This window comes from Zeus faber, assembly GCF_960531495.2.
Source record: "Zeus faber genome assembly, chromosome: 13".
NCBI lineage: Eukaryota > Metazoa > Chordata > Actinopteri > Zeiformes > Zeidae > Zeus > Zeus faber.
Window position 1 is genome coordinate 19,182,593 of NC_137198.1, and position 27,056 is coordinate 19,209,648.

The window sequence follows — 27,056 nt, forward strand, 5'->3', positions numbered from 1 at the left end:
CCACTCAGCCAGCTGCCCGGAATCACCAACAAATGTCCTGCCAGACGACGAGATTTGGCTTTTCACAAGGTGTTTGTGGCCGTAATTTGCTTTGTCTTACGAAACACAACTCACGGGAACATGGTGGTCGGTTGTTGCCGGCGAGGTCAAAAGGGGTGCATGAAAGCGAGCGACGTTCCTTGAAAAAACACACGCAGCAAAGCGGAGGCTGATGGGCTCATAACGGGAAGCTGCTTTAAAACAGCCGGTTACAACTCTAAACGTCAATTTCTGTTATTGATTTTTCAATGCACAGGCTGCGTCTACTCTTTCTTCATAGGTCAGTGTTCGATGGGCGGTTTGGAGAGGAAGATTAAACATTCTGAAGGGTTTCTTAATGATTTTTGTGTCTTCTTTTGGAGGAAGAGACAAGGGTTTAAGGCAGGAACACAATACTTTAAGGTGCATTGTGTTAACGCTCTTCTTCCAAAATGAGCTTTTACCTTCTTAAATTTGTCAATATGACAATTTGATCATGATAATATACGTGCAATAACACTAGTATTACACTGTACAAACTGTAATAAGATGATTAGTACAAATCAATAGTTCATATTTACAATTTATACTGATATGCCCGATATATAATTGATCCTGTGCATAGTAATTCCAATATTTTTTTCCATATAATGGTCTGTTGTGAAACGCACCAAACCCCACCGGAACAAATTCCTAGTATATGTAAATGTACCTGGCGGAATAAAACGTATTCTGATTCTGGTTATTCTGATGACGGTGCCCTGGTTGAATGGCCTATAATTTAAGCTCACCAAAATAACTCCGTTACCTGCGGCAGGAGTGGACGTTTTTTTAGGGAGTGTCGGGCATTATGGCATTTCAAATAAAAGGAACAGTTGGATCACAAAAGTTGGTTCACATGCAATCCCCTCGTTAAAATGGGGTTATGTGTCTGGAAAGAAAAGTTTTTGTATGAACCTGTGAGGACGAGTGGAGGCGGTATGGAGTGTCTTCAGAGAGAGGGAGGGAGAGAGAGAGAGCGAGAGCGTTTATGTTTAGAGAGGGGGAACAGGGGATATTAAAAGGTATATAAGCTGGTCTTGGCAGCCGCCCTCCCAGGACAGAATTGGCTGTTCCAGTCACTTTTCCAGCGCTGCCGGCAACACCAGCGAAACACAAATTCCTGGAGCTAAAGGAGTGGGGTTCCGTCAAACCACCCCCCGCCCCCCACCCCGTAACACCAAATCAAAGGGAAAGGGAAGTGAAAAAAACATGTTGGGGAGGTGGGAAGAGAAGAAGAAGAAGAAGAAGAAGAAGAAGAAGAAGAAGAAGAAGAAGAGAGGAGAGTGCTCCGGGCAAATCCTCACCAAATAATTCATTTCTGACCTCCTTAGTAAGTAAATTTGCTAAATAAATAAGAGCTGCACTTGAATGTCAAGAGCGGCGGGGTGATGGTGGTGGGGGTGGAGGGGGGGCGGGGGAGGGTCTTGATGCCGCCCGTGGCATTTTGTCGCTCCCGGTTTTGGCAGTTCTTCCGCGCTCGGCTTTTATTATTAGCCGGGCGAAATAAATGGCTCCTCTGCTCGAAGATCCATCCTGAGCTGTTTGATGTTTAGACGGGGGGGGTTGGGGGGGTTGGTTCTCTGGATTTAATATGTTAAAAAGCTGTCTTTTTATTGGGGTTTTATTTTGGTTATGTTTCCGTGTGTGTGTGTGTGTGTGTGTGTGTGTGTGTGTGTGTGTGTGTGTGTGTGTGTGTGTGTGTGTGTGTGTGTGTGTGTGTGTGTGTGTGTGTGTGTGTGTGTGTGTGTGTGTGTGTGTATTCGTGCATGTATCTGTGCGTGTGTGTGTGTGTGTGTGTGTGTGTGTAAATGCATGCGTGTGTGTGTGTGTGTGTGTGTGTGTGTGTGTGTGTGTGTGTGTGTGTGTGCGTCTGTGCGTCTGTGTGTGCGTGCACGAGACGTTGAGTCAGGAGCTTGGAGGAGGCTACGAGCCCTGAGAGCAGATTGGCTCCATATATAATTCATGGCCTCCAGCCGATAGACTCCCTCCATCCTTCCATTCATCCATCCATCTAGCAACCACTCTCAGGCTCACACACACACACACACACACACATACACACACACATTTTCTCTCTCTCTTGCTCTCCCTCGGAGGCAGAGGAATTGATCGCCCCGTGTACAGCACATGGGAAGACGCTCGGCCGTCCCTAAGCCCCTGTGCGAGGGATATGGTCGTGGTCGGCCATGTTTTCAGAGGATCCCAGAAACCACGGTTTCTCCTTGTCTCCATGCATGGGAAATGTTATTGCTAAGATATGATAACATACAATAATGCACAACTTTATTAATCCCTATTGGGAAATTCAGATGTAACAGCAGGAAAAAAAAAAACAGTGCAAGTAAAGAACAGAATAAGTAAGACGGAGAAAAAAATGTAATGTAAGACAAGAAAATTGAAATAAATAAATATAAGTAAATAAAATAATATCTGTTTAAAATGTAATCAAATATAAAAAAAGTATTATAATAATTTAAGATAAAAATATCATGTCTTATGTCATATATCACATTGACCCATGTGCTGCATAGAAATTAAAATATGTACCTAAGTAGTAGCACTGTCACATTAGTGAAATTGTACTCAACTACAACTACTAAACTGCTGGTGTAAGAAATGTTCCAGTTCAAGTACAAAGTATTCTATTAGTCTCAAAAGCGACTCAAAGTATTATTTACTTTTGAACCATTGATTTTTAATGCATTATCAATAGAAGCTCTCAAATGAAAGGGGACATCCATGTAGATGGACAGTAGATAGCCCTGTATTTCACAACAAAGCACAATATAATGTATATCTCTGTCATAATAAAAGTATGAATGGATCCGTCAACGAAGGTCATTCATTTAATATAGAAATAAACAAAAATACATATTGGGTGGAAAAAAATGGAGTAAAATGTTTACCATAGAAAGAAAGAGGAAACATAATCACAAAGTGTAAACGTGGCGAAACAAATCCTGGTACAGACACCCAATTAGGTTTGGAAAAGTGGACAAATGCTTTAACAATACACACCAACGATTATCGGCATTTTTCCTTCCTTAGAGTGTCTTGAAAGTTTACCTGCTCCACAAAAAAAATGAATTAATTTCAGAAACATGAGGAGTTGTAATTTGTTACGTCCACCCTTGGTAATCAATGGGAATTTTATACGCGATCACATTATATATCATAATATCTGCTTATGAATTCAAATTCCAATTAAAGAACCTGAAGCTCATCACACTGACTTGCATAGTAATGTAAAGTACCAGAACATAAACCTGGCCAAACTATCGAATTCCCTCAAATTAAATTACAGCTAATACTTTAAATCGCCCTTCATTTCAACAATAAAAATTTTTGAAAATTGTGATCAGTTGTGATGGCCTCGTTTCATCGTCTCGTCTGATCTGGTATCTCTCTACACGGTAATACTGAATGATCTCCTCCTCCTCCTCCTCTGCCCTTCAGAGATGGAAAAACCAAACAGAGAGAGGGAGGGAAGACGGGAGGACGAGATGAGGAGGGGGGGTAGGAAAAGGGGGCGGGGAAAAATGTGTCCTGCCGCTTGGCCTTCACATCCTATTTGGGCGGAACCAGCCTCACTCAGCAGCCTCAAATTTCACCATCTTCTCCAAATGGGCTTTCCGGGCAGAAAAACATTCAACCATCACCCAACAAGGTAGTTTAAACGAAAACCGAAAACAACCGATTTTCTGGCAAAATACTGGCTTCATGACCCAACTGGCAACTTTGTGAAAGTAAGTAAAAAGCTGGTAACACATAAAATGTAAGAACAAAATAAGGCCAAGCATCCTGGGTCTATTGATGTATTTTGCCCCTCTGTCTCTCTCTCTCTCTCTCTCTCTCTCTCTCTCTCCCTCCCCCTCTCTCTCTCCCCAGCTGGCTCAGTAACCTGCAGCCAAACCTAGAGATGTACGGATGTGATGTTTTTGGGATCCATGTTTCCATGTTTCCGACTGAGAGACCTGCATGTGTGTGTTTTCATGTGTGTGTGTGTGTGTGTGTTATTGTTTGTGCGTGCCTGCGTGTGCGCGTGCGTGCGTGTGTTTGTGCTAGTGTGTGTGTGTGTGTGTGTGTGTGTGTGTGTGTTTGTGTGCGCGTTTCCCCGGAGCCCACTCTGATGGAACAGTGATTACCTGCGGCCCTGGGCCCTGAGCTGAAAATACGCCCCCCGCTGGTTTCACCGGGGACCTTCGCTCTCCTCGCCTTCCTCCCCGCTGTTCTCTTTTCTCCTTCACCATCTACTCCCAGTGTCTTCCCATCCGACTCTCCTCTTTCCGCTCTCTCCATCTCCCGCTCTCCTTCTTCTTTCCGCGGCGGCAGGGTGCTGGGTTTTTTCTCCTCCTCCTCTCGGTCCTTCCTTTCTGCCTCAGACGGAGCTAAACGCATATATTAAGTGTGATTAAACACCACGCGCCGCCTCCATCAAGTGCTCCTTAATGGCCTTTCCTTTTTTTATACCACACAAATTAGTTAGAGTGCGGTGAGCGCGGCATTCAGGGAAAAATAAAACACACAACCTCGCCATTATTGCCGGCGAGTATTGCCGGATGATCGCAGCGCGGTTCTGCAAGAGAGATTGTGCTCCGACGTCGCTGAAAGTGGTGTCTAACGGCATGAATTTCCAGGACCTAGGTACACGTGCAGCGCTTGTACGTGATTTTTTTTTTTGTTTTATTTTTTTAAGGAGACTGAGAAATCCTTGGATAGGGTTTTCTTTTTGAGATAAGATTTAGTACTTTATTAATCCCCCGGAAGGGGAAATTCAGGCGTTGCAGCAGTTCAATGGGGATGCATAAAGTACGGAGTAACAGTAGGAGAATGTACACTAAATTCATAATATAAACATACAAATTAATTAATATACTGATAATACTATAATGGTACTAATTATAAACAAGATAAGTAATAATGTAATAATTTGAATAATAAATGACTGAAAAAATTTACCGAATAATACTTTTTTTTTAAATTCGCGGCGTGCCTCGATTCCAGCAGATCTTCTCAGAGGAGAACGTAGGCGGCAACAATACACCCCACTCCCTTCCCCTCCTCTCTCCTCCCCTCCTTCCTTCCCTTCAGTCTGGGGGAAAAAAAGGAGGCCGGATGAAAGCGCGGGGATCCGTCGGCGCGGCGCACGTGGGCTCCCGTAGAGGGATTACATATGTACCATCAGCTGTGCCTCTATGACTAATTACATCTGTGAGATGAGATTATGGGGAGGTTTACTGAGCCGATCCCTTCTCTGGGGCCATGCGTGTGGCGCTTCCAACACCAGGCATTACGCTTGGAGATGGAGAGGGAGCGAGGGAGAGAGAGAGAGAGACGTAAAGATGGAGCTCTTGTTGACGTGGGGGTCCATCCTTTTTCTTGCCGCCGTCTTTGCTGACCCGCTCAAAACCCTGTGTCCGCCGAAACGCGGGTAAAGTCGCCCCTGCGGCGTCCTTGAACCCCTCGCCTCCTCCGTGGCTGTTTATTTTATTTAATTTTATTTATATTTTGTGTCAGCAATCCACCAACCCGTCCTCGCTCTCTCTCTCTCTCTCTCTCTCTCATCCTCCCTCTTGTTTCTCCCCGTCGCTGCCCACCGGTCCTGGCGCTGGTCGTCCAGGTGATAATCTGGAGCCGGCAGTAGGAGACAGAAGCCCCTGCTAAATTTGCTTCCAAGTACGGCCTTTGTTTGGCTTTGAACAGCGCTGGTTTGGGGCCCCCCTGGCGCACGGCGATACAGGAGGCGGGAGACAACGCACGCACGCACGCACGCACACACACACACACACACACACACACACACACACACACACACAGACACAGACATGCACAGACGCAGGGCTAACATTCAGCAGGTTGCAGATAAGCCCCTGTGATGTTGCTCACAAGACTGTGTGATGATGAGCCACCAGAGATGGGGAGAGAGGAAGAGAGAGAAAGAGAGAGAGAGAGGGAGGGATGGAGAGCGAGAGAGAGGCAAGGGGAGCGGTATTGATTTGCGCCGTCGCCATGGCAACAAATAACGAGATTCTTTCGGAAAGCACACCTTAATGAGTTAAATTATGACCTGTGGGAGAGGCGGATGCGGCGGGGGAGACTCGGCGGGAAGGAAAGACGAGGATCTCTCTCTCTCTCTCTCTCTCTCTCTCTCTCTCTCTCTCTCTCTTCTCCTCGTCTGATGTCGCACTCTCTCATGCTTAGACTTTTTTGGAAGGGGGGTACTTTGTTGTGCGGATGGATGTGCGCTATGTCGACAGCTGGGGTGTCATGTTTTCGAGGAGCCGTAACAGAGTGTATCGCTGTTGTTTTATGTATTCTCCTGCAGCTGTCAGCCCACACCCACACCCAGCTCCGCTTCCGCAGCCGCTCCTTATGTTGTCAAACTTAAACTCAGGTGTGTCTCTGCCAACACCACTAACAGCTTGTCTATCTGCCTGTCTCTCTCTCCCTCTCCCTCTCTCTCTCTCCCTCTCTCTGTGATGCAGGCAGGGCAGCTTCCCGGGCCCTGGCGGTGCCCAGGCAGGAGCCGTGACTGCCGGCGTGCCCTACAGCCAGGCGGCCGCCAACAGCAGCTCGGCCACGGGCGGTGCGCAGGGCCTAGCCTACAACATGGCAGCTTCAGGTACAGGCTACGCACGTATGGTTCCCACGAGTCCGAATTCGACTCGGGACAACTGTCAACGCTTTTGATGTTCAGTTTTATGCCTGCTGGTTTGGGTCGGGGAGCTTAACAAGCGCTCTTAAGTGCATGGATCTGCACCTCTGTGGTTGCGTGTCTTATCCCAAATGTGAAAATGCTTAAGGGGCAGAAGCTCAGGAGGAAGAGCGGATCCCCCCTCAGCATGCTGAAGCGTCCTTGAGCGAGACACGTGAGCCTTGCATGGCCGCCTCCATCTGTGTATGAATACATTGTAAGTCGCTTTGGACAAAAGGCCGAATGATGTTATGTTATATTACACCGTGATGGGTGGATATGAGAGGCAAAATTGTAATGCGACAATTCTCGATTGTAATGCAGGCTCAAAGACCACATTTAACTACATGGTGATGAAGAATTTAAAATCAATCTTTACTTTACTTGGCTTTATAATATTCCAGGTAGCTTAAGGGAATAAAAAATCATCGTAAATGTATTCAAGCCGCCAACCACCAACAGCCCACCATGGCCCAACACGTCTACCTTTATAATGAACGACTGACCTTTTATATCCTAGGGGATTATAATATCTACACGGCGGTGCGTCGATAACAAGTTGTGACAAAATAGTGAAGGACTTGGCATTTGTCTTCCATTACCAGATGAATCAAGGCCCTTCTGGTCGGGGGAACAAGCATCCATGCAAATCCTAATGCGGACCCCTCTCTCTCTCTCTCTCTCTCTCTCTCTCTCTCTCTCTCTCTCTCTCTCTCTCTCTCTCTCTCTCTCTCTCTTTCTCTCTCTCTCCCATTGACTCCCACTTATTTAATTCTTCCTGCTGCCGCTCGGCTCTCATCTTGGCCCGCCGCATTGTGGCCGACTGCTCTGCGGAGTGCGGCTTAGACTCCCCAAACTGAAAGGCGCCTTTTCTCCATGCAAGAAAAATAACTTCTAATATCAAGGCTATGTGAAATTTGGAGGGAGAAAGCAAAAATTTTTCAAATTAATTAAAGCACCAAGGTCCTTAAACACACTCCAGGCATGCCCATGGTAAAAAGCCATTAGTTTCCCAAACTGAATAAAAGCAGGAACCTTGTATCCAAGGCCCCCTCCAGTTCTTCAATATGGAAGAATGCAGCGTGCTCTGTGAAAAATGGTCTTGATAGCCTCGGATTTTAGCTCGCTGTCTTTTTCCCCTTTCCAAATCATCTCAATCAGAAAACTCATGGAGGCGTTGTTGAAAACGACAAACGGCCCTCTAGCCAACTCTTGATTTCCCTGAATGCCGGAGCGCCATAAGTTTAAAAAGCGGCTTCTGAACGACTTATAATTCGGATGATTTCTCCCTCAAAAGGAAACCCGAGGATGTGCAGCCGGCGGGATCTGAAAAGAGTCGGTCGGCTGAGCGCCGGGGGAGTCTTCATACCGCGTCTCTCTTCAAGCACTAATGTCTTTGTGTTTGCGTCGCTTTCCCACGCCAATACTCCGTTCTTACTCCCGTTTTTTTGCGCTCTTTAGAGGAAACCTTGAAGAGAGAACGTAATAGTAATTTGCCTCCGGGGGAGCGATGGGAACCATCTCCCGTTGTCCAACTTCATCCTCCACCGTATCCGGGCTTTCATCCCGTCTCCTTTATCTTTACACGGTGACAGACATTCCGCTCGCCTCTTAAAGGAGCGAACGCGCGATTGATAGGGAATGCCACGTCTCACCGCACGATGTGGACGGGCCCCGCTTCCACTTCCTGGTACACCTGTACACTTCCTGCGATCAGAGTGCAGAAGAAGCCTCGGGGAGAACTTCGGGTGAAGCTCCCGTCGTAAAAGTTCAACCCTTTGAAAGTAGGAGGTTGTGAAAGGGTAGGAGCGCTTCCACACTGTTTCTCCACCAAACCTCTTCTCCTGTCCCATGAAGGAGCCGTGCTGACGTCCAGGGAGGAGATGGCCCCGGCCGACGGGAAAACCAAAGCCGAGGGCAAGGAGGAGGGCGGCCCCGCCGGCGATCACAAACCCAAGGTACGCAAGTTCTAAGACGAAGAGAAACAAAACACTTAGTTACTGCGCTTGAGTACATTTTTATAATATATTACATATTACACATCTCAAAGCAAATATCTCCACTTTACACTTCACTGCATTTCTAACACACGTTCACATTATATTCGTACAGTTTTAGTTAAAAAAAAATTGGATTTGTATGTGGCAATCTGCAAATACGGAACACAAATATTTCCCGGAAATCGAGTTTGATTTTTTTTCTTCTTCATATGTTAAGTTCACCCCAAGATAGATAGAAATATAAAAATGAAAAATAGGGCAATAAATCTGTTGGAAAAGTGAAATACAGTATACGATTAACCTCAAGTTAGCTGCACAATGAAATATGGCAGGTTTATGGGAAATAAACCAGATATTTTGAATATTTTGGCAATATGAACCTGTAAAGTTAACTGTGACATGAACAATTAAAAATATAGCAGGATAATGGAAAATAAAGCGGTACATACGGTCAATGCACAATCATTTTTTTTTGTCCATTTTGGGAAGCATTTTATTTCTCTTACATTGATTATTTTGGCTTTGTCCCAAGACCAGAGTTTGGATCTTTCACTAGATTTTTAATGATGAAATTATAAAAATGTACAGTTTGACAAACTGTAAATTGTTCAAGGTACAGCAGCACTTTATGGCGTGTTTATAGCCTCTGTTACATCAGGTCACAGGATATTACACTTACATTTACTTTTAGTACTATGAGTGCTTTTAAGAGCAAGTCATTATTTGCTTTTACTGAAGAATAAATGTCAATGCGGTACTTTCACTTTTGCTAGAGTAATATTGTGTCAGTATGTTTATACTTTTACTTCAGTAAAAGGTCTGAATACTTCTTCCACCAAGGGTCATTTCCTGTGGGAAGGTGTTTTGTCAGCTCAGGGCTAAGCGCTAGTGTGCACGAAAAAACACAACAGACAGATAAATGCATGTACACACACGCACACACGCGCGCACACACACTCACACACACACACACACACACACACACACACACACACACATACACATCCCGATACTCAGTGCTGACTTTTCATTTCGCTCCAGTATTGCAGCTCAGCAACAAACCAAGCTCGTCTCCGAAAACTCTTTCCAATTCCAGTGAATCCCCCGACACCCCCCCCCTCGCGCGCCATTTCCGCCTGTCTTGTTTTTTTGTTTGTTTTTTTTAAGGCTCCTTTGTATACGGTACATGTCTTTGCCTCCCAAATCCCCCCATCTTTTCTTTTGTTGATTACGGTTAGCGGGGGCATGTTGAATTATTTAAGGCAGTCAAAGCAGCCACAAAAGACCCCCAAAGCTCCCCAGAAGAAATGATCTGTCTGCCAAGCAGGAGGGCAAGCGAGAGAGCGAGCGAGAGAGAGAGAGATAGAGAGAGGGAGAGAGAGAGAGAGAGAGAGAGAGAGAGAGAGAGAGAGAGACAGGGAGGGAGAAACAGTGGCGTGTAAGAGTTTGCTGACGTGAGCAATCTGTCACCACCAGGAGGTATATACCTGTACACATTCACACACACACACAGACACACACAGACACACACACACACACACACACACACACACACACACACACACAATACTAACAAATAGTGATCTACTTGTATTTGTACTTTTCATACAATTCATACAACTCATACAACTGTTGTGAGGACGCTTGGTGACTTTTAATACACACAAACTCATCTTTTCCTCTCTCTCTCTCTCTCTCTCTCTCTCTCGCTCTCTCTGTGTCTCCAGGACTCCTACAGTAACAGTGGTGGTGGTGGCGGGGGCACCCAGCAGTGTGTGTCGCAGCCCCCCACCCCGGGCGGGGCCCTGCCCGTGCCCTCCCCCCTCTCCCCCAGCCCTGCCAGCCTGTCCTCCTACCACGGGGATGACAGTGACAGCATCAGCAGCCCCCCCTGGCCACCAAAGGCCCCCTCCAGCCCGGTAAGACCTATAGATAGATAGATAGATAGATAGATAGATAGATAGATAGATAGATAGATAGATAGATAGATAGATAGATAGATACTGTACACACTGTACATGCATGCATACATACATACATACATACATACATACATACATACATACATACATACATACTGTACATACATACATACATACATACATACATACATACATACATACATACTGTACATACATACATACAGAAATAAATAATAATAATAAAATAATAAAAATTTTTATATATATATATATATATATTTTACATTTTGTTATTTATTATACATATATTTTTTTATTGATCATTGCCATTTGCACACATTGCTGCATTTAATTGCCGGGGCCGGACATGGCCCCCGGCCCAGTTGTTTGAGACGCTATACATGTTACATATTAAAAGAGAAGCAAATGGATGTTATGCTGATTTTCAACACTTTAAACTCTCTCTACTGATAGAAAAAGGATTATATGTCAATCATTATGTTCAAATGACCACAGACTAAGAATCGAAGTCAAAGGTATGTACGGGTATCCTGTGAGCTGATATTTATAGTTTTGGGATCTGAAAAGGTTTTTGACTGTGAAAACATGGTATCGCTGCTTTCCTAATATTAACCCTCATTAACTTCCTTCCTCATATTACTCTCTCCCCGTCCCTCGCTCAGAAACCCAACCCTAGCTCCTCCTCCTCCTCCTCCTCCTCCTCCTCCTCCTCCTCCCGTCTGCTGGAGCTGGGCGTGGAGCCGGAGCGGCGGGGCTGGGTAGAGCGCTACCTGTCCTTCATGGAGGAGCGGGGCACTCCAGTGGCCCAGCTCCCCATCGTGGGCAAGAAGCCTGTGGACCTGTGGAAGCTTTACACGGCCGTGAAGGAGATCGGAGGCCTGGCCATGGTGAGGAACACACACACACATAGACACAAAAATATATTTTGGGGATATTCCTACCACTAGCGTCCACATTTCATATTCCATAATAATAATATTATTAAGGAACATTGATTCATAACATACATATGAATATACATGTTCATATTAAGAACTTAATGTATGTTATTATAGAATGTTTGGTCTTGGAAGTCATTACATTAGTTGATGGAAATACACTGGTTGATGAAAACACTTAATATATGGGTGTAGTCAACTGCGTAGTAATAATAATAATTATAATAATAATAATAATAATAATAATAATAAAGTACAAAGGTAGTGTTAGCAGACACTTGCGCAATTATTCTGCTTACTTTTCCTAATTTAATTTAAATATTTTATTAATAATAATAATAATAATAATAATAATAATAATAATAATAATAATAATAATAATAGTTAAGAAATATTTACAAAAATTAAGGAATTAAATTAGAATGAGAATTAGAATTAGAGTCAATTGAAATTATTTAAATTGTATATTTTATTTTCACTTTATTGAGTCATTAAAACTTGTGTAACCCTAGAATGCATAGGTCCCCCTAGAATTAATATCTCAGGTCAAAAGTGAGTTGAACATTTAAAGAAAACATTTTTTCTTTCACTTTTTTCCATGTTTTTCCATATTATTTAATCAATTATATACATTCTTATAATAATATGTCTGTTAGACACAGACACATAATCATAGCAAATTGTAAAATTCCATGGATTTATTAAGCCTTGAATTTGGAGGCTAGATATAACACTATTATTACAAACATACTGTATGTGGCGAGCCACATCAAATTTTCTGGCATGCCAGATGTGGCCCCCGGGCCTATAGTTTGACACGCCTAGATTATATGTCATTAAAATGCATTTGAGCTGTATGCTCAGTCCATGGACCAAAATTGTGATGCATCACCACTATAGTAGATGCAACCATGAGTACATTTTAGTGTATTTTGCGTTCCATACATTTTAGTATATTTCGCCGTGCCTTAACTTCCAGGCTGCTCTCTCTCTCTCTCTCCCTCTATGTTTCCCCGACCCTCCACCTCCCGTCACCCCACCAGGTGAACAAGAACAAGAAGTGGCGCGAGCTGTCCACGGCCCTGAACCTGGGCACGTCCAGCAGCTCAGCCAGCTCCCTGAAGAAGCAGTACATCCAGTACCTGTTCACCTACGAGTGCAAGGTGGAGCGCGGGGAGGAGCCCCCCATGGATGGGGACGGCAGGAAGCAGGTCAAGATACAGCCGCCCTCCCCCGGTATGTCCCCGCCCCGACCCGAACTCACTCCACCCCACCCGAACCACCCCCACCCGCCCGGCTAATGGAGTCACTGCTCAGCCATCTGTCAGCCAGACAACAGGTGCTGCAGGTGGAACTACAGGTGTCTGGAAGTGCCACACAAACCCGGTGCAGCCTTCCGTGCTTGTAGAAATGGATTATGGGTATTAGATGTGATCACTATGAAGGAGCACAACAAGGGTCTCCTGATTATTTGATTTTCCTTTCATGCGCACAACATAAACTCTGTTTCTTTCTATTTTTCAAAAGGCTGGAGACTTGCAATCTCTGAACAGAAAACCAGGACCAGAGAAATTATACAAAGTACACTGGCAGTGTGGGCAGCTCATGAAAGATCCATTTTCTCAGCTTAGTCTCCTTCATTTTTGTTTTTTTTTCCTTGAATTTTTTAACTATTTCTTAATTTTGTATATTTTCTTTTTCTTTATTTCCGGGAATTTGAGATGAAAACCAGCAATATATAAAACGCAATATAAAGCATTATATAAAACAATCACCTAGGTCATGATGCGCGTTCCAGGATTAAGTGGTTTGGCTGCTGTCCCTCTGCACCGCTGAGCATTACCACGGAGGTTTTGCATTCCATTGCTTTACGTGAGACTCGTTACGTTTCGCCTTTGAAACTTGAAAATTGAGGGTTGGAGGGAGCGAACGAGCCGCAAAATGCCCGTTCCAGAATCTGAGGAACCCGAGACGCTCTCTTTAATGAGAGAGAGTGGACACAACAACATCGGCGCCACTTGCCCCTCAAACCTTTTATTTGATTACAGTGTTACTGAGGTTAAGTAATATCACTCCAACGCAGGGCCATTAGACTATTTCTTTAGGTAGGAGGGGAAGGCGTGTGTGTGTGTGTGTGTGTGTGTGTGTGTGTGTGTGTGTGTGTGTGTGTGTGTGTGTGTGTGTGTGTGTGTGTGTGTGTGTGTGTGTGTGTGTGTGTGTGTGTGTGTGTGTGTGTATGTGTGAGATCTCAGCGCATCCCCCTATTTATACAGTGTGTATCCGAGCACAATCACAGTGAGCCGTGCAGGGACAAAAAGGGAGGATGGGGGTGGTGCAGCGCCCAAAAGGTCACATCTCTAATTTGCAGCGGTGATGAGAAAAGCGACCCGGGCTTTTAAATAGGACAGCCGGGCACTTCACCTGCTGCAGACGCCGCAGATTACCTTTTCCTACTGGGTAGACGGGAGCATCTGCCTTCATTTGCTCTATCTCTCTCTCTCACACACACACACACACACACACACACATACGCTCGTAACATTTAAAGATGCATAATTCAACCTCCTTCCCCCTATTGGAGGTGATCAAACCTCCAATTTTTTGCATCTCACCACCAACACCACCACCCCTGTTCAGACGGTGGAGGCGTTGTTAACATGTTGTGGACTGGGTTGGAGATCAAGACACCGGACCCGGGGTGAAATGCAACAAAACTGATTCATCCTCAACCGTCAGGGAGAGGGAGTGCGGGCTGAGCTAAAATAGAACATCTTCACCAAAACCATCCCTTCTCTGTGCCTTGTTTACTAACGCTGCATCGTGATCAGAGATTGCTTGCGGCTGATTGCTCAGTACCCAACTTCAGCCTGTTTTTGAAGGGACGCTGTCTGTGGTCCTGATCCCTGACCTAATCTGTGGGGTCATCCTGGTACTTTTCGCGTACTATTTTATGGATACTATTATCATACTATTATTTTCAACATTCTAAACACTCATTTGGGTGTACTAGATAGTATGCTCATGTGCCATCCCATCTTGCTTCTCTGCATTGTACTAGTAGGGCTATGAGACAAGGACTATGAGACAATGGGGCGGTTTCGCAGACTTGAGTTTAATCTAAATCAGGACTAAGATAATCCCACTTGAATGAATCCATTATTGAAAAAAGCCTGTCTGAGACGTTGCTAAATTTAAGATGAATTAGCCCCAGACTTGGAAGTCCTAGACTAAAGATAAGGAAGGACTAGTAGCTCCATCTCTCTTGTCCGGATAATCAATTTCTTCTATTGTCGACCTGGAGGCTGCATCCATTAATCCAAAGATAAACCTGCCTCTGGCCAGGTTTAATTCGAACCATAATTTAGACCTAGATTACCTCCAATTTTGTCCTGCTGAAAATCTGGGGGGGGGGGGGGGGGGGGGGGGTTAACAAAGATAAGGGCAAGTCTGAGACCATTTTAAACCATGACCAAGAAAGGCCATTTCAGTTAGTCCAGATTGAAAGTGTGAAATTTAGTCTAAAATTAGGCGTAATCTGTGTCCGTGAAACCGCCTCAATATGTTATTCTCCTATCTGGTTCCTCCATGCCCCCCCTGCCCTCCTAGTGTCTCCTGTCGGTCTATATATAGGCTGACAGCCAGTGACGCCTCGAATGGAGCTTGTCCGGCGGGCGGCTGGTGGGGGTGGTGGGGAGGGGTGCTGTCGGTGAGGAGCAGTTGATTAATGAGGCCTGGAATGTGCAGCGTAAACAAACGCGACCTCACCATCACCTTTCATTCACAAAACCGGCAACCGCTGACTGGGGCCAGCGGGGCTTTATTTTCTTTATGGTCTTTTTTTTTCCGCTTCTTCAACAGCTTGTGGATTATGTCACCTGCTGACACACATTTTAATTCCTCATCTCTGCTTTTCTTCCCATTTTGAATGTGGAGAAAAAAGTACTTGAGGTTGCACATGCACACACAGACGCACACACACACACACACACACACACGGACAACTCAATTATTATCTGTCTGTCTGTGACAGGTGGACCTCTTTACCCTGACTAACCCACTGTTGTTTACACTGCCCTGTGTAAGTGTGTGTGTGTGTGCGTGTGTGGTGTGTGTGTGTGTGTGTGTGTGTGTGTGTGTGAGAATCATGGGTCCTCACTTACCAAGTGTATTTCCTCAGACCTAATTTTGATACCAGTACAAGAGTGTGTGTTTGTGTGTGTGTGTGTGTGTGTGTGGGTGGTGGTGCAGTGGGGATATCCCAGAAAGTAGAGAATCCCTAATGTCCCCACTTTGCCCTCTCTCTCTTTCTCTCTCTCTTTCCCTTGTTTTCTCCCTCTTTCCCACAAATGCCTGAATTTTATTCCCTTGAATCATCCACTGGGATGACCCCCCTCTCTCTCCCTCTCTCTCTCTCTCTCTCTCTCTCTCTCTCTCTCTCTCTCTCTCTCTCTCTCTCTCTCTCTCTTGCTCTCTTCCATGATGTAGAGGCATGGAGGGTGTCGTTGAATAATTCAGACTTGGCATGAATTTTTTAAAAGCCTTTCTCCGTTTTTTTTTTTTTTTTGGTTTTCTTTTTTCGTTTTTTTCTCTCCCCCCTCCCCTGTCCCATTAGAAATCGTGCGGTGCAGGAAAAGGCCACAGAAGCTCTTTTCCAAACGGTCAGCTGTTACGCTAAACGCTCATTAGAATCCTATCCTCTCCCGTTTCCACCCTCGCTCACGCGCGCTGTCATCTGCGACTCGAAATAATCCACACGTTCTGCCAAAAGATTCATATCGACATGCTGTGGGAAGCAACAGAGCCAACAGTAACCCCCCGTTTCATTGTGTTTCATGTCCCTCATTAACGTCCGTTGCTCGCAAGCAGGAAGCGTAGTCGCGGAATTCGGTTTGACCCCGATGCCCGAAGATTCACCCGGACCCTAGAGGGCCGCCCGCGGGGACGCTTAAGTCTTAAACGTTTTAACCGTCTTCAAAGGGCTTTCCCATTTAAAAAAAAATGCTGCATAATGGCCGTCCGAGGGGATGTTTTCCGCTTCCTCCTTCCTTCCTCTCCGTCTTATCACCTTCATGCCTTCTCTCCTGCCTTCCCCACCTCCTCTGACCCCTCGCTAGCACTCCAGGCACCAGGAAAACCCCCCTGTGGACCTGCTCAAGTCCCAGGTAGTGGGTATCAATGTGAGGGCTTGGGCCTTTATCTCCCTGATACAGCAGCCTGCCTCCATCAAGGCTTAGCGCACACACACACACACACATACTCTCACACACACACACACACACACACACACACACACACTCCCGCCCACACACACACACACACACACACTCGCGCACACACACACACACACACACACACACACACACCGTCTTTCGACAACAACACTTCTCCCTGCTGACAGATCATATCTGTCAACCCACGGAGTGAATATGTGAATATACTTTTTTACAGTGCCATCGCTTGAGACAAGGTCTAAACTCTCTCTTCTATAATCAGGCAATCATCTCTCTCTCTCTCTCTCTCTCTCTCTCCCACCGTCTCCCAGCTAATTCGGGAGGATCTCTCCAGGGCCCGCAGACCCCCCAGTCATCGGGCGGCAGTTCCACCACCGAGGCTCCGGGGGATCTGAAGCCCCCCACTCCGGCCACCACCCCGCTGGGACAGGTCACACCCCTGCCTCCCAGCAGGTAACGCTGCTACTTCATACATACATTTACTGGATATAAGCGTAATATATCTATATAAGACGTTTTATATATATATATATATATATATATGTATATGTATATACATATATATATATATATATATATATATATATATATATATAACAGTATATATATAGATATATATATATATAACAGTATATATATAGATATATATATATATAACAGTATATATATAGATATATATAGTCTATCTATACATATATACCTTTGCACTTTAAGTTGAATAGCAAACCCCCTAAAAAACCTTGATATTTTTTCATTCCATTATAAGTTTGGTCCAGTCCTTGGATACACCCATTCAACATTCCCTTACTTCATTTCTCTCTCTCTCTCTCTCCCTCTCTCTCTCTCTCTCTCTCTCTCTCTCCCTCCCTCTTTCTCTCCCCCCTCCAGGACCAGCGTGAGTGTGCAGGACCCCTTCTCGGAGGTGAGTGACCCGGCCTTCCAGAAGCGCAGCCCCTCGCTGCCCCCCGCCGTGTCCTACCAGCAGGGCCTCGGCGTGCCGGACATGATGATGAGGATGCAGTACGACACCAAGGACCCCTTCGCCGGGATGAGGAAGAGTGAGTGGGGCGCCCCGCCGCCATCGCCGTCACCCGCTTTGAACCCGAACGTCTAAATATATATATATATATACATGTGAAACGTAGTGAAACAATGAACATTCTTAAAGACCTAAGTGAGATGGCTCCCACAGTTCAATCCCATTTCATTTCTGATTTTTTTCAAGTCGCTAATTCAGCCTTTTTTTTTAAGGAGTGAAGTTAAAGCGTTTGGCAGCGGCGTCTCCACGCTTTTGTTCCGTCTGTAGATTGACTGAAAACTTAACGAGCACTCGGACGGTTCTTTGTCTGGGAGTTTTTTTTTCTTCCGCGGCCATTCTTCTTCCTCGACACATCAAGGTGTTTGATTGACTGTCTAATCACGCCGTCGTCTCAGATCCCAACAGATGTGCGTCTTTCACTTTTTGCAACTACAAAAGAAGATTGAGGGGTTGGGTTGGTTCTCTTTTTCTTTCTTTTTTTTGTCTTTGCATCACACTCCCCTTTATAAAACCCGCTAGCCGCTCTTATGTTGTGGTTGCTTCGGCCTCGTCTCATCCCAACCTCTTATTCATTCTTTTTATCCTTCCCAACCCTGCTGAGAAGCACCTGTTTCAACCAAGGCACGTGGTCTTGGTCTGAGAACAAACAACAGATTTAGAGAGCGGCGCAGCTCCTCTGAGCATTAAACAGAGTGGAGACTGAATGATTAATATGGCGAAAGTAAGCTGCATGACAACAGTGGAAAAACCTTGGAACAATAGGCCTAATAGCAATGATTATAAGAGAGATGCTGCCACCTGGTGGCCATTATTATTATGCACCCATACCATTACACAAGCAAGGTAGTGTTATGTTTGTATTTCTGTCGTATATATATATATATATATATATATGTATATATATATTTATATAGGTAGGTAGATAGATAGATGTGTTTCTCACTCTTAAACCATATTACTTAGATGTATTGAGCTATATATTTTTTTCATCTGTAGTGGCAGGAGCAGATCCCTACATGCCTGCTCAGCTGACCAGCAGTGGCATGCAGGACATCTATGGGCGACCTCCATCTGCCATGGGCATGGGCCAGCGCTCCCAGTACCCCTATGGACCGGGCTACGAGAGGAGGTAGGGGAAGGCCGCGGCAGGAAGCACCCTTTTATGCATTTTAAGGGTTGGTGAAGCAGAGAGGGCAGTAGGGATTAATAGGGGATCGATTAATAATGGGTCGTTTTTGCTGCAGACCGGACCATTCGATGGGGATGGAGGGGAGCATGGGCCCCCCAGGAAGTCAGAACAACATGGGGCCTTCAAACAGTGACGGCAGCATTTACTCCCCCAACAGATACCCCACACAGCAGAGGTCAGTACTGTGTGTGTGCATGTATCTGTCATTCTGTATTTGTCTTTTTCTCATTCTATCTCATCTAAAGTTCCAACATCCTTCTCTCTCCTCTCTCTCTCTTACTTTAGGCATGATGGCTACGGGCAGCAGTACCCTGGCATACCGTACGGAATGCACCCCTCTGGCATCTACCCACAGCAACAGGTGAGAAACAACAAAACAGATACAAAGTCAGATCTGGCCCCAGTGAACAAGCCAGTTGAGGCAGTGTGGAATTGTATGTTTTGATTGATCTAATCTTTAAGGTTTTCTAGTGTTTGATTTCTGATATAACCCTTCCTCCTAAACCCTTTCTTCACCAGGGCTACAAACGACCTATGGAGGGGATGTACGGCCCCCCAAGCAAAAGACACGAGGGAGACATGTATGCCCTGCAGTACACCACCCAGCAGCCTGACATATATAACCACTACGGTGGCGGGTACTCGGGCCCAGAGCGTAGACCCGTCCAGGGACAGTTTCCCTACCCTTACTCGCGGGACCGCATGGCCCCTTCGGGACAGGGGCAGCACGGCATGATGGGCGGGGGCCCCACGCCCAATCACGCCTCCGATGGGTGGCCGTCCAGGACAGACATGGGCTACCCCTACCCCAACAGGCAGGGGCTGCCGTCGCCAATGACGCCCTACGGCTCCATGGGTAGAGACGACATGGACGGTAGGCAGGACCAGTGGCACCGGCAGTCGTCTTACATGTCTTCGTCGGGCTCCATGCCTCCCCTGTCTTCACGCCAGCCTCCGTCAGGGTACCCCAACTCCTCGTCCATGGCCAACCACCTGCCCCGAGCACCCAGCCCGGGGGCCTTCCAACGCTCCCTTGAGTCTCGCATGTCGCCGAGCAAAGCGGCGTTCATGTCAGTGCTGAAGATGCCCAAGCCAGGCATGCCCATGCCGGGCATGCAGTGCAGCGGACCCCCAGGACAGTTTCCCCCAAACCTGAGGAGGGACCTCAACTACCCGCTGGGCTCTGTGGAGGCCACAATGCCGATCCTAAAGCCTCGACGCAAGGTCACCTCAAAAGATACCGGTAAGAGCCGGACCTATGAAGGTGTTTCTTTGGAGCTTTTTTAAATAATTCAATTGGGCCATAGCTAGATGCCAACATATGAATACTTAAAAATGTTTCGTCTTTTAAGTTTCAAGCCTCTTTGAAAAGTAATTTGTGTTCTTATTGTTGTTGGCTGCTGAACTGTGCCGTTAGCTGGGAAATTCTGGGATTCCGCCACTTCATCCATTTGATCCGATCAACTTGATCCGATTTAAACCAACATTCTAATCACCGGCGCTTTCTTCTTCATCCAAAAGGTGCTAAACAGTTTACACTCTCGCTCTCTCTCTCGCTCTCTCTGTTACCCAGGAACCCCTGAGGCCTGGCGTGTGATGATGTCGCTGAAGTCCGGCCTGCTGGCGGAGAGCACATGGGCTCTAGACACCATCAACATCCTTCTGTACGACGACAGCACCGTGGCCTCCTTTAACCTCTCCCAGGTAAACAATGTATGCAATGTTGGATGATCATGAACGACTCTGCTGTGGAAGTATTTTTGGTCGAGTATAAATGATCCGAGGCCACCTGATAACCCATGATTCATCCTGTGAAGAAGGGGCACTAATGCCTCAAAGTTGAACTCAGACATAAGCCACGTTTTTTCCACCGCAGGAACTTTCCCCAGTAACTCGGAACTTTTGAAGGAACTCAGTGTGTTTCCACCGCAGGGACCAGGGTCTAAATTAAGCTCCGGGGACATTATTCCGGGGACCAAAAAAGTCCCTGCTCGGGAGGTAGTACTTTCCAAAAGTACAGAAATTTTTGGGGGTTTGGGTTTGCAGCGCTGAAAATCTCTGATTGCTCAAGTACTCGCAGCATTTTATTTCAGCCACCATTTTTTGTAAGTCTGCAGCCACAAACCGACTGTTTGTACGGTTTGTTTTTCGTTCATGGTGCTTAGACACATCAACATCGTTCGGCCGCGTTTCCACCCAAAGTGGAGGCTCAATTCCCGCGAGATTCGCGGCGTCGTGATTACCCGAAACAAGGTAAACACAGGGGATTTTCAGCGGTTGACCCTGTTTGCGGTGGATCCGGGTTCCCTTTACTGCTCTCTCTTTCAAAACAGCCGTCGCTGTTTCATCTTAGTCTTCACGGGTCATGAGACTGTGGTGGAAACACAGACAACAACGGCACTGAAGGAACCTTTTAATGAAAAAAAAAAAAAACCTGGGACTAAAAATTCTGGATGCTTAGGGTGGAAATGTGGCTTTAGTGTCTCTTCATGCTTAGGACTCCAAAGTGGCATGAGCAGTAAACAAAAAGTTTTATATACACATTCCTATTGTTGACCGTACTTTTGTTTATTCCTCCAGCTGCCTGGCTTCCTGGAACTCATCGTGGAGTACTTCCGCCGCTGTCTGATTGAGATCTTCGGCATCCTGGCAGAGTACGAGGTTGGGACTCCAGCGCAGAAAAGCCTTTTGGAGGAGGCTCCCAGCCAGGAGGCGGAGCCCGGCCCCGGCCAGGAGACCGACTTCGGCAACCAATCAGAACATGAGTCCGTACAGGAGGTGGAGCAGATGGAGGAGCGAGCGGCAAAGGTGAGCGAGGAGGCTCCTCCCATCACCCCAGCGCCTGCATCGGATGAACCAAATGAGAAGAAGGAGGAGTCTGTGGAGGAGGAGGAGGAGGAGGGGGAGGAGGAGGAGGAGAAGAAGAAAGAAGACGGTAATGAGGGAGAAGAAGAGAAGAAGGGGAAAGAGACGGAGGAGGACGGAGAGGGGGCTGAAAAGGAGGCAGGGTGCAAAGCAGAGACTGCAGAGCAGCCGGCAGCGGAGCAGGAGCCCAGGCCTCAGCAGGCCAGCAAATACGACAAGCTCCCCATCAAGATCGTCCACAAAGATGACATGATGGAAGACTTGACGGAGCACCTGGGACACGTCACCGAGTTCACCAGCGGACTCCTCCACTGGCAAGCCGGCGGGGGGGACTCCACGGCGCACATCCAGACGCATTTCGAACCCCGGGATGAACCTGCCGACACCGCGGCAGACGGGGAGACGAGCAGCGACGCCAAGCCGCCCGGTGAAACGGAAGAGGGCCAAAGTCCTTTGAGGAAGCGCATCGTCGCCACCATCGATGACGTGCTGTGCGCCAGGGTGGACGCTCTGTCCCACGCCCACCCCGCCCGCTCCCTGCCCTCCTACCCCTTCAGGGTGCACGTGGACGGGGAGCCGGACCACATCACACTGCTGGAGGACGAGCCGCGCTGCCGGGATGAGGCCGCCCTCTACACCAGTTCCGCCTGGCAGGAGTCGCTGGCCAAGCGGTGCCTCTGCGTCTCCAACATCGTCCGCAGCCTCTCCTTCATTCCCGGCAACGACTCGGACATGTCCCGCCACCCGGCGCTGGTCCTCCTCCTGGGCAGGATCCTCCTCCTCCACCACCAACACCCGGAGAGGAACCGATCGCCGCCTGTCTACCCGCGGGAGGAGCAGAGGGAGTTGGGCCTGTCCTGTAGCAAAAAGGAGTGGTGGTGGAAATGCCTGAGTACGCTCAGAGAGAATGCCATGGTGACACTAGCCAACATCTCCGGACAGCTGGACCTCTCGGTTTACCCGGACACCATCTGCCTCCCCGTCCTGGACGGCCTCCTCCACTGGATGGTGTGCCCTTCGGCTGAGGCCCAGGACCCCTTCCCTGCGGCGGCGCCGAACTCGCCGCTCACCCCCCAGCGACTGGTGCTGGAGTGCCTGTGCAAGCTGAGCATCCAGGACGGCAATGTCGACCTGCTGCTGGCCACGCCGCCCTTCAGCCGCCAGGAAAAGCTATTTTCGGTCCTGGTGCGCTACGTGGGCCAGAGGAAGCACCAGGTGTACCGGGAGATGGCGGTGGCCGTGCTGTCCCACCTGGCGCAGGCAGACGCCACAGCGGCGCGTGCCATCGCCATGCAGAAGGGCAGTGTGGGCAACCTGGTGGGCTTTCTGGAGGACGGCGTGAGCATGGCCCAGTACCAGCAGAATCCGCACAGTTTGCTGCACATCGGCCATCAGCCCATGGACCCGCCCAGCGGCAACATGATGTGCCGGGCCGCCAAAGGCCTGCTGGCCATGGCCAAGGTGGAGGAGAACAAGGCGGAGTTTGTGCTGTACGAGAGCAGACTGTTGGACATCTCCATCTCCTCCGTGCTCAACTCCAGTGTGGTGGCCATCATTTGCCAAGTACTCTTTCAGTTTGCGAAATTATGACAGGACGAAGGATGGAACTCACCGAACGGACACTGAGACATTGTTCTTTATGTGGTTTTCTATTTTTATTTAAACGAAAATGGAAGCAAACCTTTTTTTTTTTTCCTTTTTTTTTTTTTAATAAAGTATCCACATATACAAAGTATCTATATATGTACAGCTTCTGGGCCACCGTAAAATCTGGTTTTGGAATTTGAAAGCTAATTTTAATACAAATATTTAATACCTGCTGTCGTTGGATTGCTATTATTTAATGGTGATTTTTGTTTTATTTGGGGCGGTTCGTTTGTTTACTTTTACAGCCAAAGCTGCCACCATATTATTGGTGCTGATCCATGTGGTTCCTTTTTAGTCTTACAGGATGGTTTTGGGTTTTATATAAAGGCTACGACACACATCACCTTTTGTTATGGAGAGTATTTATTTAAAAATGTTGACATTGTAGAGTTAGTCGGACTGTTCGACCGCCATTTCCGGGGAAAAGAAGAACACTGATTTTTTGAAACGCTAAACTTTATATATGTCTCCGTCGCTGGAAGATTAAAAAAAAAATAAAATAAAAAAAATTATTGTGCAATAGGACTAGTGCAAAGTCGTCCCCTCTCTGGGTGTGGCGTGCAACCTGCAGTGTGTGCTTTAGGCCATGAGGGGGCAGTGTTACGCCAGCCAACCAGCATCACGGGATTAAGTTCTTTTGTCAAAAAAAATCAGTCCATCAGAGAGAGCCTCAACAGCTTCCACCGATGGACGTGCGTGTGTTTTGTCTGTATTTTCTCATCACGAATGTAAATAGAGCATCCTACATTGGTCCCACGTTATTCCCTCCGATCTTTCAATCAAGACTATCGCGAGAGCCGGGACTTTTGTGACGATTATTTACAAATGCTTTTATTATTGGTAAGATTTGTTATTGTTATACATATTTTGTTATGGGGGTCACATATTTGAACATGGCTGAGGATGGAGGATGTTTCGATGTAAAGGAAAAAAAAAAACAAAAGAAAAAATCCTGTATGCATTGTAATATAGCTGACAAAACAATCACTTTGGTAAATCAAACGTGGAAGTGCCAGGGTGAGAGGGCGTGGTCGCGTTCAGGAGACCCCACACGCTTCTGTTTTTTGGTCGATGTCCTCCATTCATGTGAACGGGTGTATTTTTGAACCCACACACATTGCTCGGAAAAGGAGAAAACACAAGAAGAACCTTTCAACATGCCCTGTTGTAAAAAAAAAAAGAAAAAAATAATTAGCCTTTTTTTCATATGACTCAGTGTCTCTCTCTCTCTCTCTCTTTTATTCCATATACATATTTATACTCTGTGCTGCACATGTCACAAATAAATGTACTAGGAACATTGTTACGCACTGGGGGACGTTGCATTATGTCCAGACAATCCTAGGCCTATAATAAAACATCATCCAGAGCTTAATACATGGACTGGCTCTTATTTCAAATTGAAAGGGAAGTGTAAATTGCAGCAGTGGTCGGGGTCCTTTAGTCTCGCGCTGTGAACTCTGCACTAAACAGCGTTTAATGTTAGAGAGTTAGAGATATTGTCATTGTCAAAATGTCCCCAAACAATCGACTATAGTTCCTCTGCTGCTGCTTTTGGATGACAAGAGGATGATTCCCAGGGTCGGCCCTCTGCAACCGATCCGATATATAAAAGCCCAACTCATTTATTTGTTCGTTCATTTATTTAAAATTAAATATATTTTATTGATTGATTGATTGATTTTACGTTTATTTATTATTGTTATTTATTATTTATTTATTTTTACACCAATAATCACAACCAATACCTGAAATGAAACCAGAATCCCACATTCAGATAATTAAATATAATAATAATATATTACATTACATATAGAATACAATACATAATACATACTATATATATATATATAATATATACAATATATATAATACACAATGAATTTGCTGGATTCCCTCAAAGGCCCTTCTTCAATGGAGGACAAGGATTCATTCATTACCTATATCTTAACCCGCTCACATTTCTGAAAGACATTTTGCGCCCCCCCCCCCCCCCCCCCCCCCACACACACACACACACACACCCATATGCCAGAATTAAAGCCTTTCAGCCAAGCAGCCCAAGACAGTTAAAGTAAAACCAAATGCGTAACTTCGGGGCACAATAAAAGTCGACATAAATCCACTTCAATGGCGTATTCTGAAGGCGTGTTTCCCTTGATCTTCTTCCTTCCTCATAGAATGAGGGTGAAAAAGAGACCATCAGAACGTGGATTCATAAACACAAGTAAGCAAACCACCGACCCAGAATGTCGGCCCCTATTGGGTTTGTGTTTCTTCTTTCTTTTTTTATGTAAATATATTTTCTTTCTCCCCCCCGTTTTCCCTTTTCATCTTCTTATCTTCATTTAAGAAATATTTGCATCAATGTTAGTGGGATTGTCGGCAATCGCTGGTTCCTACATGGAAAATAATACGGGGTCCAAAGCCACGACATTCAATTGTTTACATGATCGCCTGACAAATGTTATACTATAATAATATAGCGTTTGTAAAATAGAAAATATTTTTTTTAAACAAAATAATCTTACAGATTACCACTTTAACCTCATTTTACACGATTGCTGATTGGCTCGACTGCGACCGCAACACAGTGATGCCTGAGACGCTCACTTGCGTTTCTCTGAGGTTTTCCTCCTGGTCGATGGATTTGTTTTGTTCTCGGCGGGGGAAAGGTGGACCCCGCCGCCACTAACGCAAAACAGCACGTGGAGGAGCACGTGCATAGCGCAAAATACATCAAAGGGTTGTTTCTTATGCAAAAAACACCTTACGGATTACCACTCTAATCTGATTTGACGTGATTATTGATTGGCTTGACTGCGATCAGCAGCGCTGACACAGCCGTCTCCTATTTCGGCATCAAGGCGCGAGCCGCGGGGGTTAAAGGACACGGTTGTCGAGACGTCGGCCGTGTGGTTTTCATTACCGCAGAGGAGGCGCAACAAAGACCTTGGAGGTGGTGCCATGGAGGTGGTGCCATGGAGGGGGTGTCACGGCGAACGCCTCGTTTAACCGCACGCGCCAACCAATACGAGTCAAAACCCTGTGATTGCAATTCCAGGGTTGTTTGTTCCAGGATGGGATGTGATGATGATCCCTCTCTCTCTCTCTCTCTTTCTCCCTCTCTCTCTCATTCTCTCTCTCTCTCCGCCGGCGGAAGGTCAAATCCTATTATCAGGCGTTCTTAATGACAGTGGATTCCTGCGGTCGACTCCACCGGCGGCAGACGCTCTCATCACAGGTCGAGGGGGATTCGAGGGAGGATTGTCGGACGGAGAGCAGATAAAAAAACGAAAGGGCTCCTTTGAAGAAATCGTTCCGCCTCGTATATAACCCGCGAGACTCGGGGCGAGGGAAACGGTCGATGCTCGGATCCCTCCGAGTGGGTGGCGGGGCCAAACCTCCACATCTCCCCCGCCTGTCGTGTGCGACGGCCACGGCCGTGGG

At 46.5% G+C, this 27,056-nt stretch overlaps 1 protein-coding gene across 1 annotated transcript in view; it reads left to right on the top strand.

Annotated features, from left to right (window-relative positions):
- The window catches only part of LOC307238897 (AT-rich interactive domain-containing protein 1B-like), a gene marked incomplete at its 5' end in the record, with an annotated part of 172,065 nt that extends 146,786 nt beyond the window's left edge, over positions 1-25,279 (top strand). The window contains 13 exon segments of the mRNA XM_080012051.1: positions 6,546-6,682; positions 8,612-8,712; positions 10,482-10,673; positions 11,360-11,584; positions 12,679-12,871; positions 17,178-17,319; positions 17,755-17,924; positions 18,902-19,034; positions 19,150-19,269; positions 19,380-19,455; positions 19,614-20,337; positions 20,668-20,798; positions 21,675-25,279. Coding sequence (XP_079868177.1) covers positions 6,546-6,682; positions 8,612-8,712; positions 10,482-10,673; positions 11,360-11,584; positions 12,679-12,871; positions 17,178-17,319; positions 17,755-17,924; positions 18,902-19,034; positions 19,150-19,269; positions 19,380-19,455; positions 19,614-20,337; positions 20,668-20,798; positions 21,675-23,549 — 4,219 coding nt within the window. The 3' untranslated portion in view covers positions 23,550-25,279.
- Positions 25,280-27,056: the final 1,777 nt, after the last annotated feature.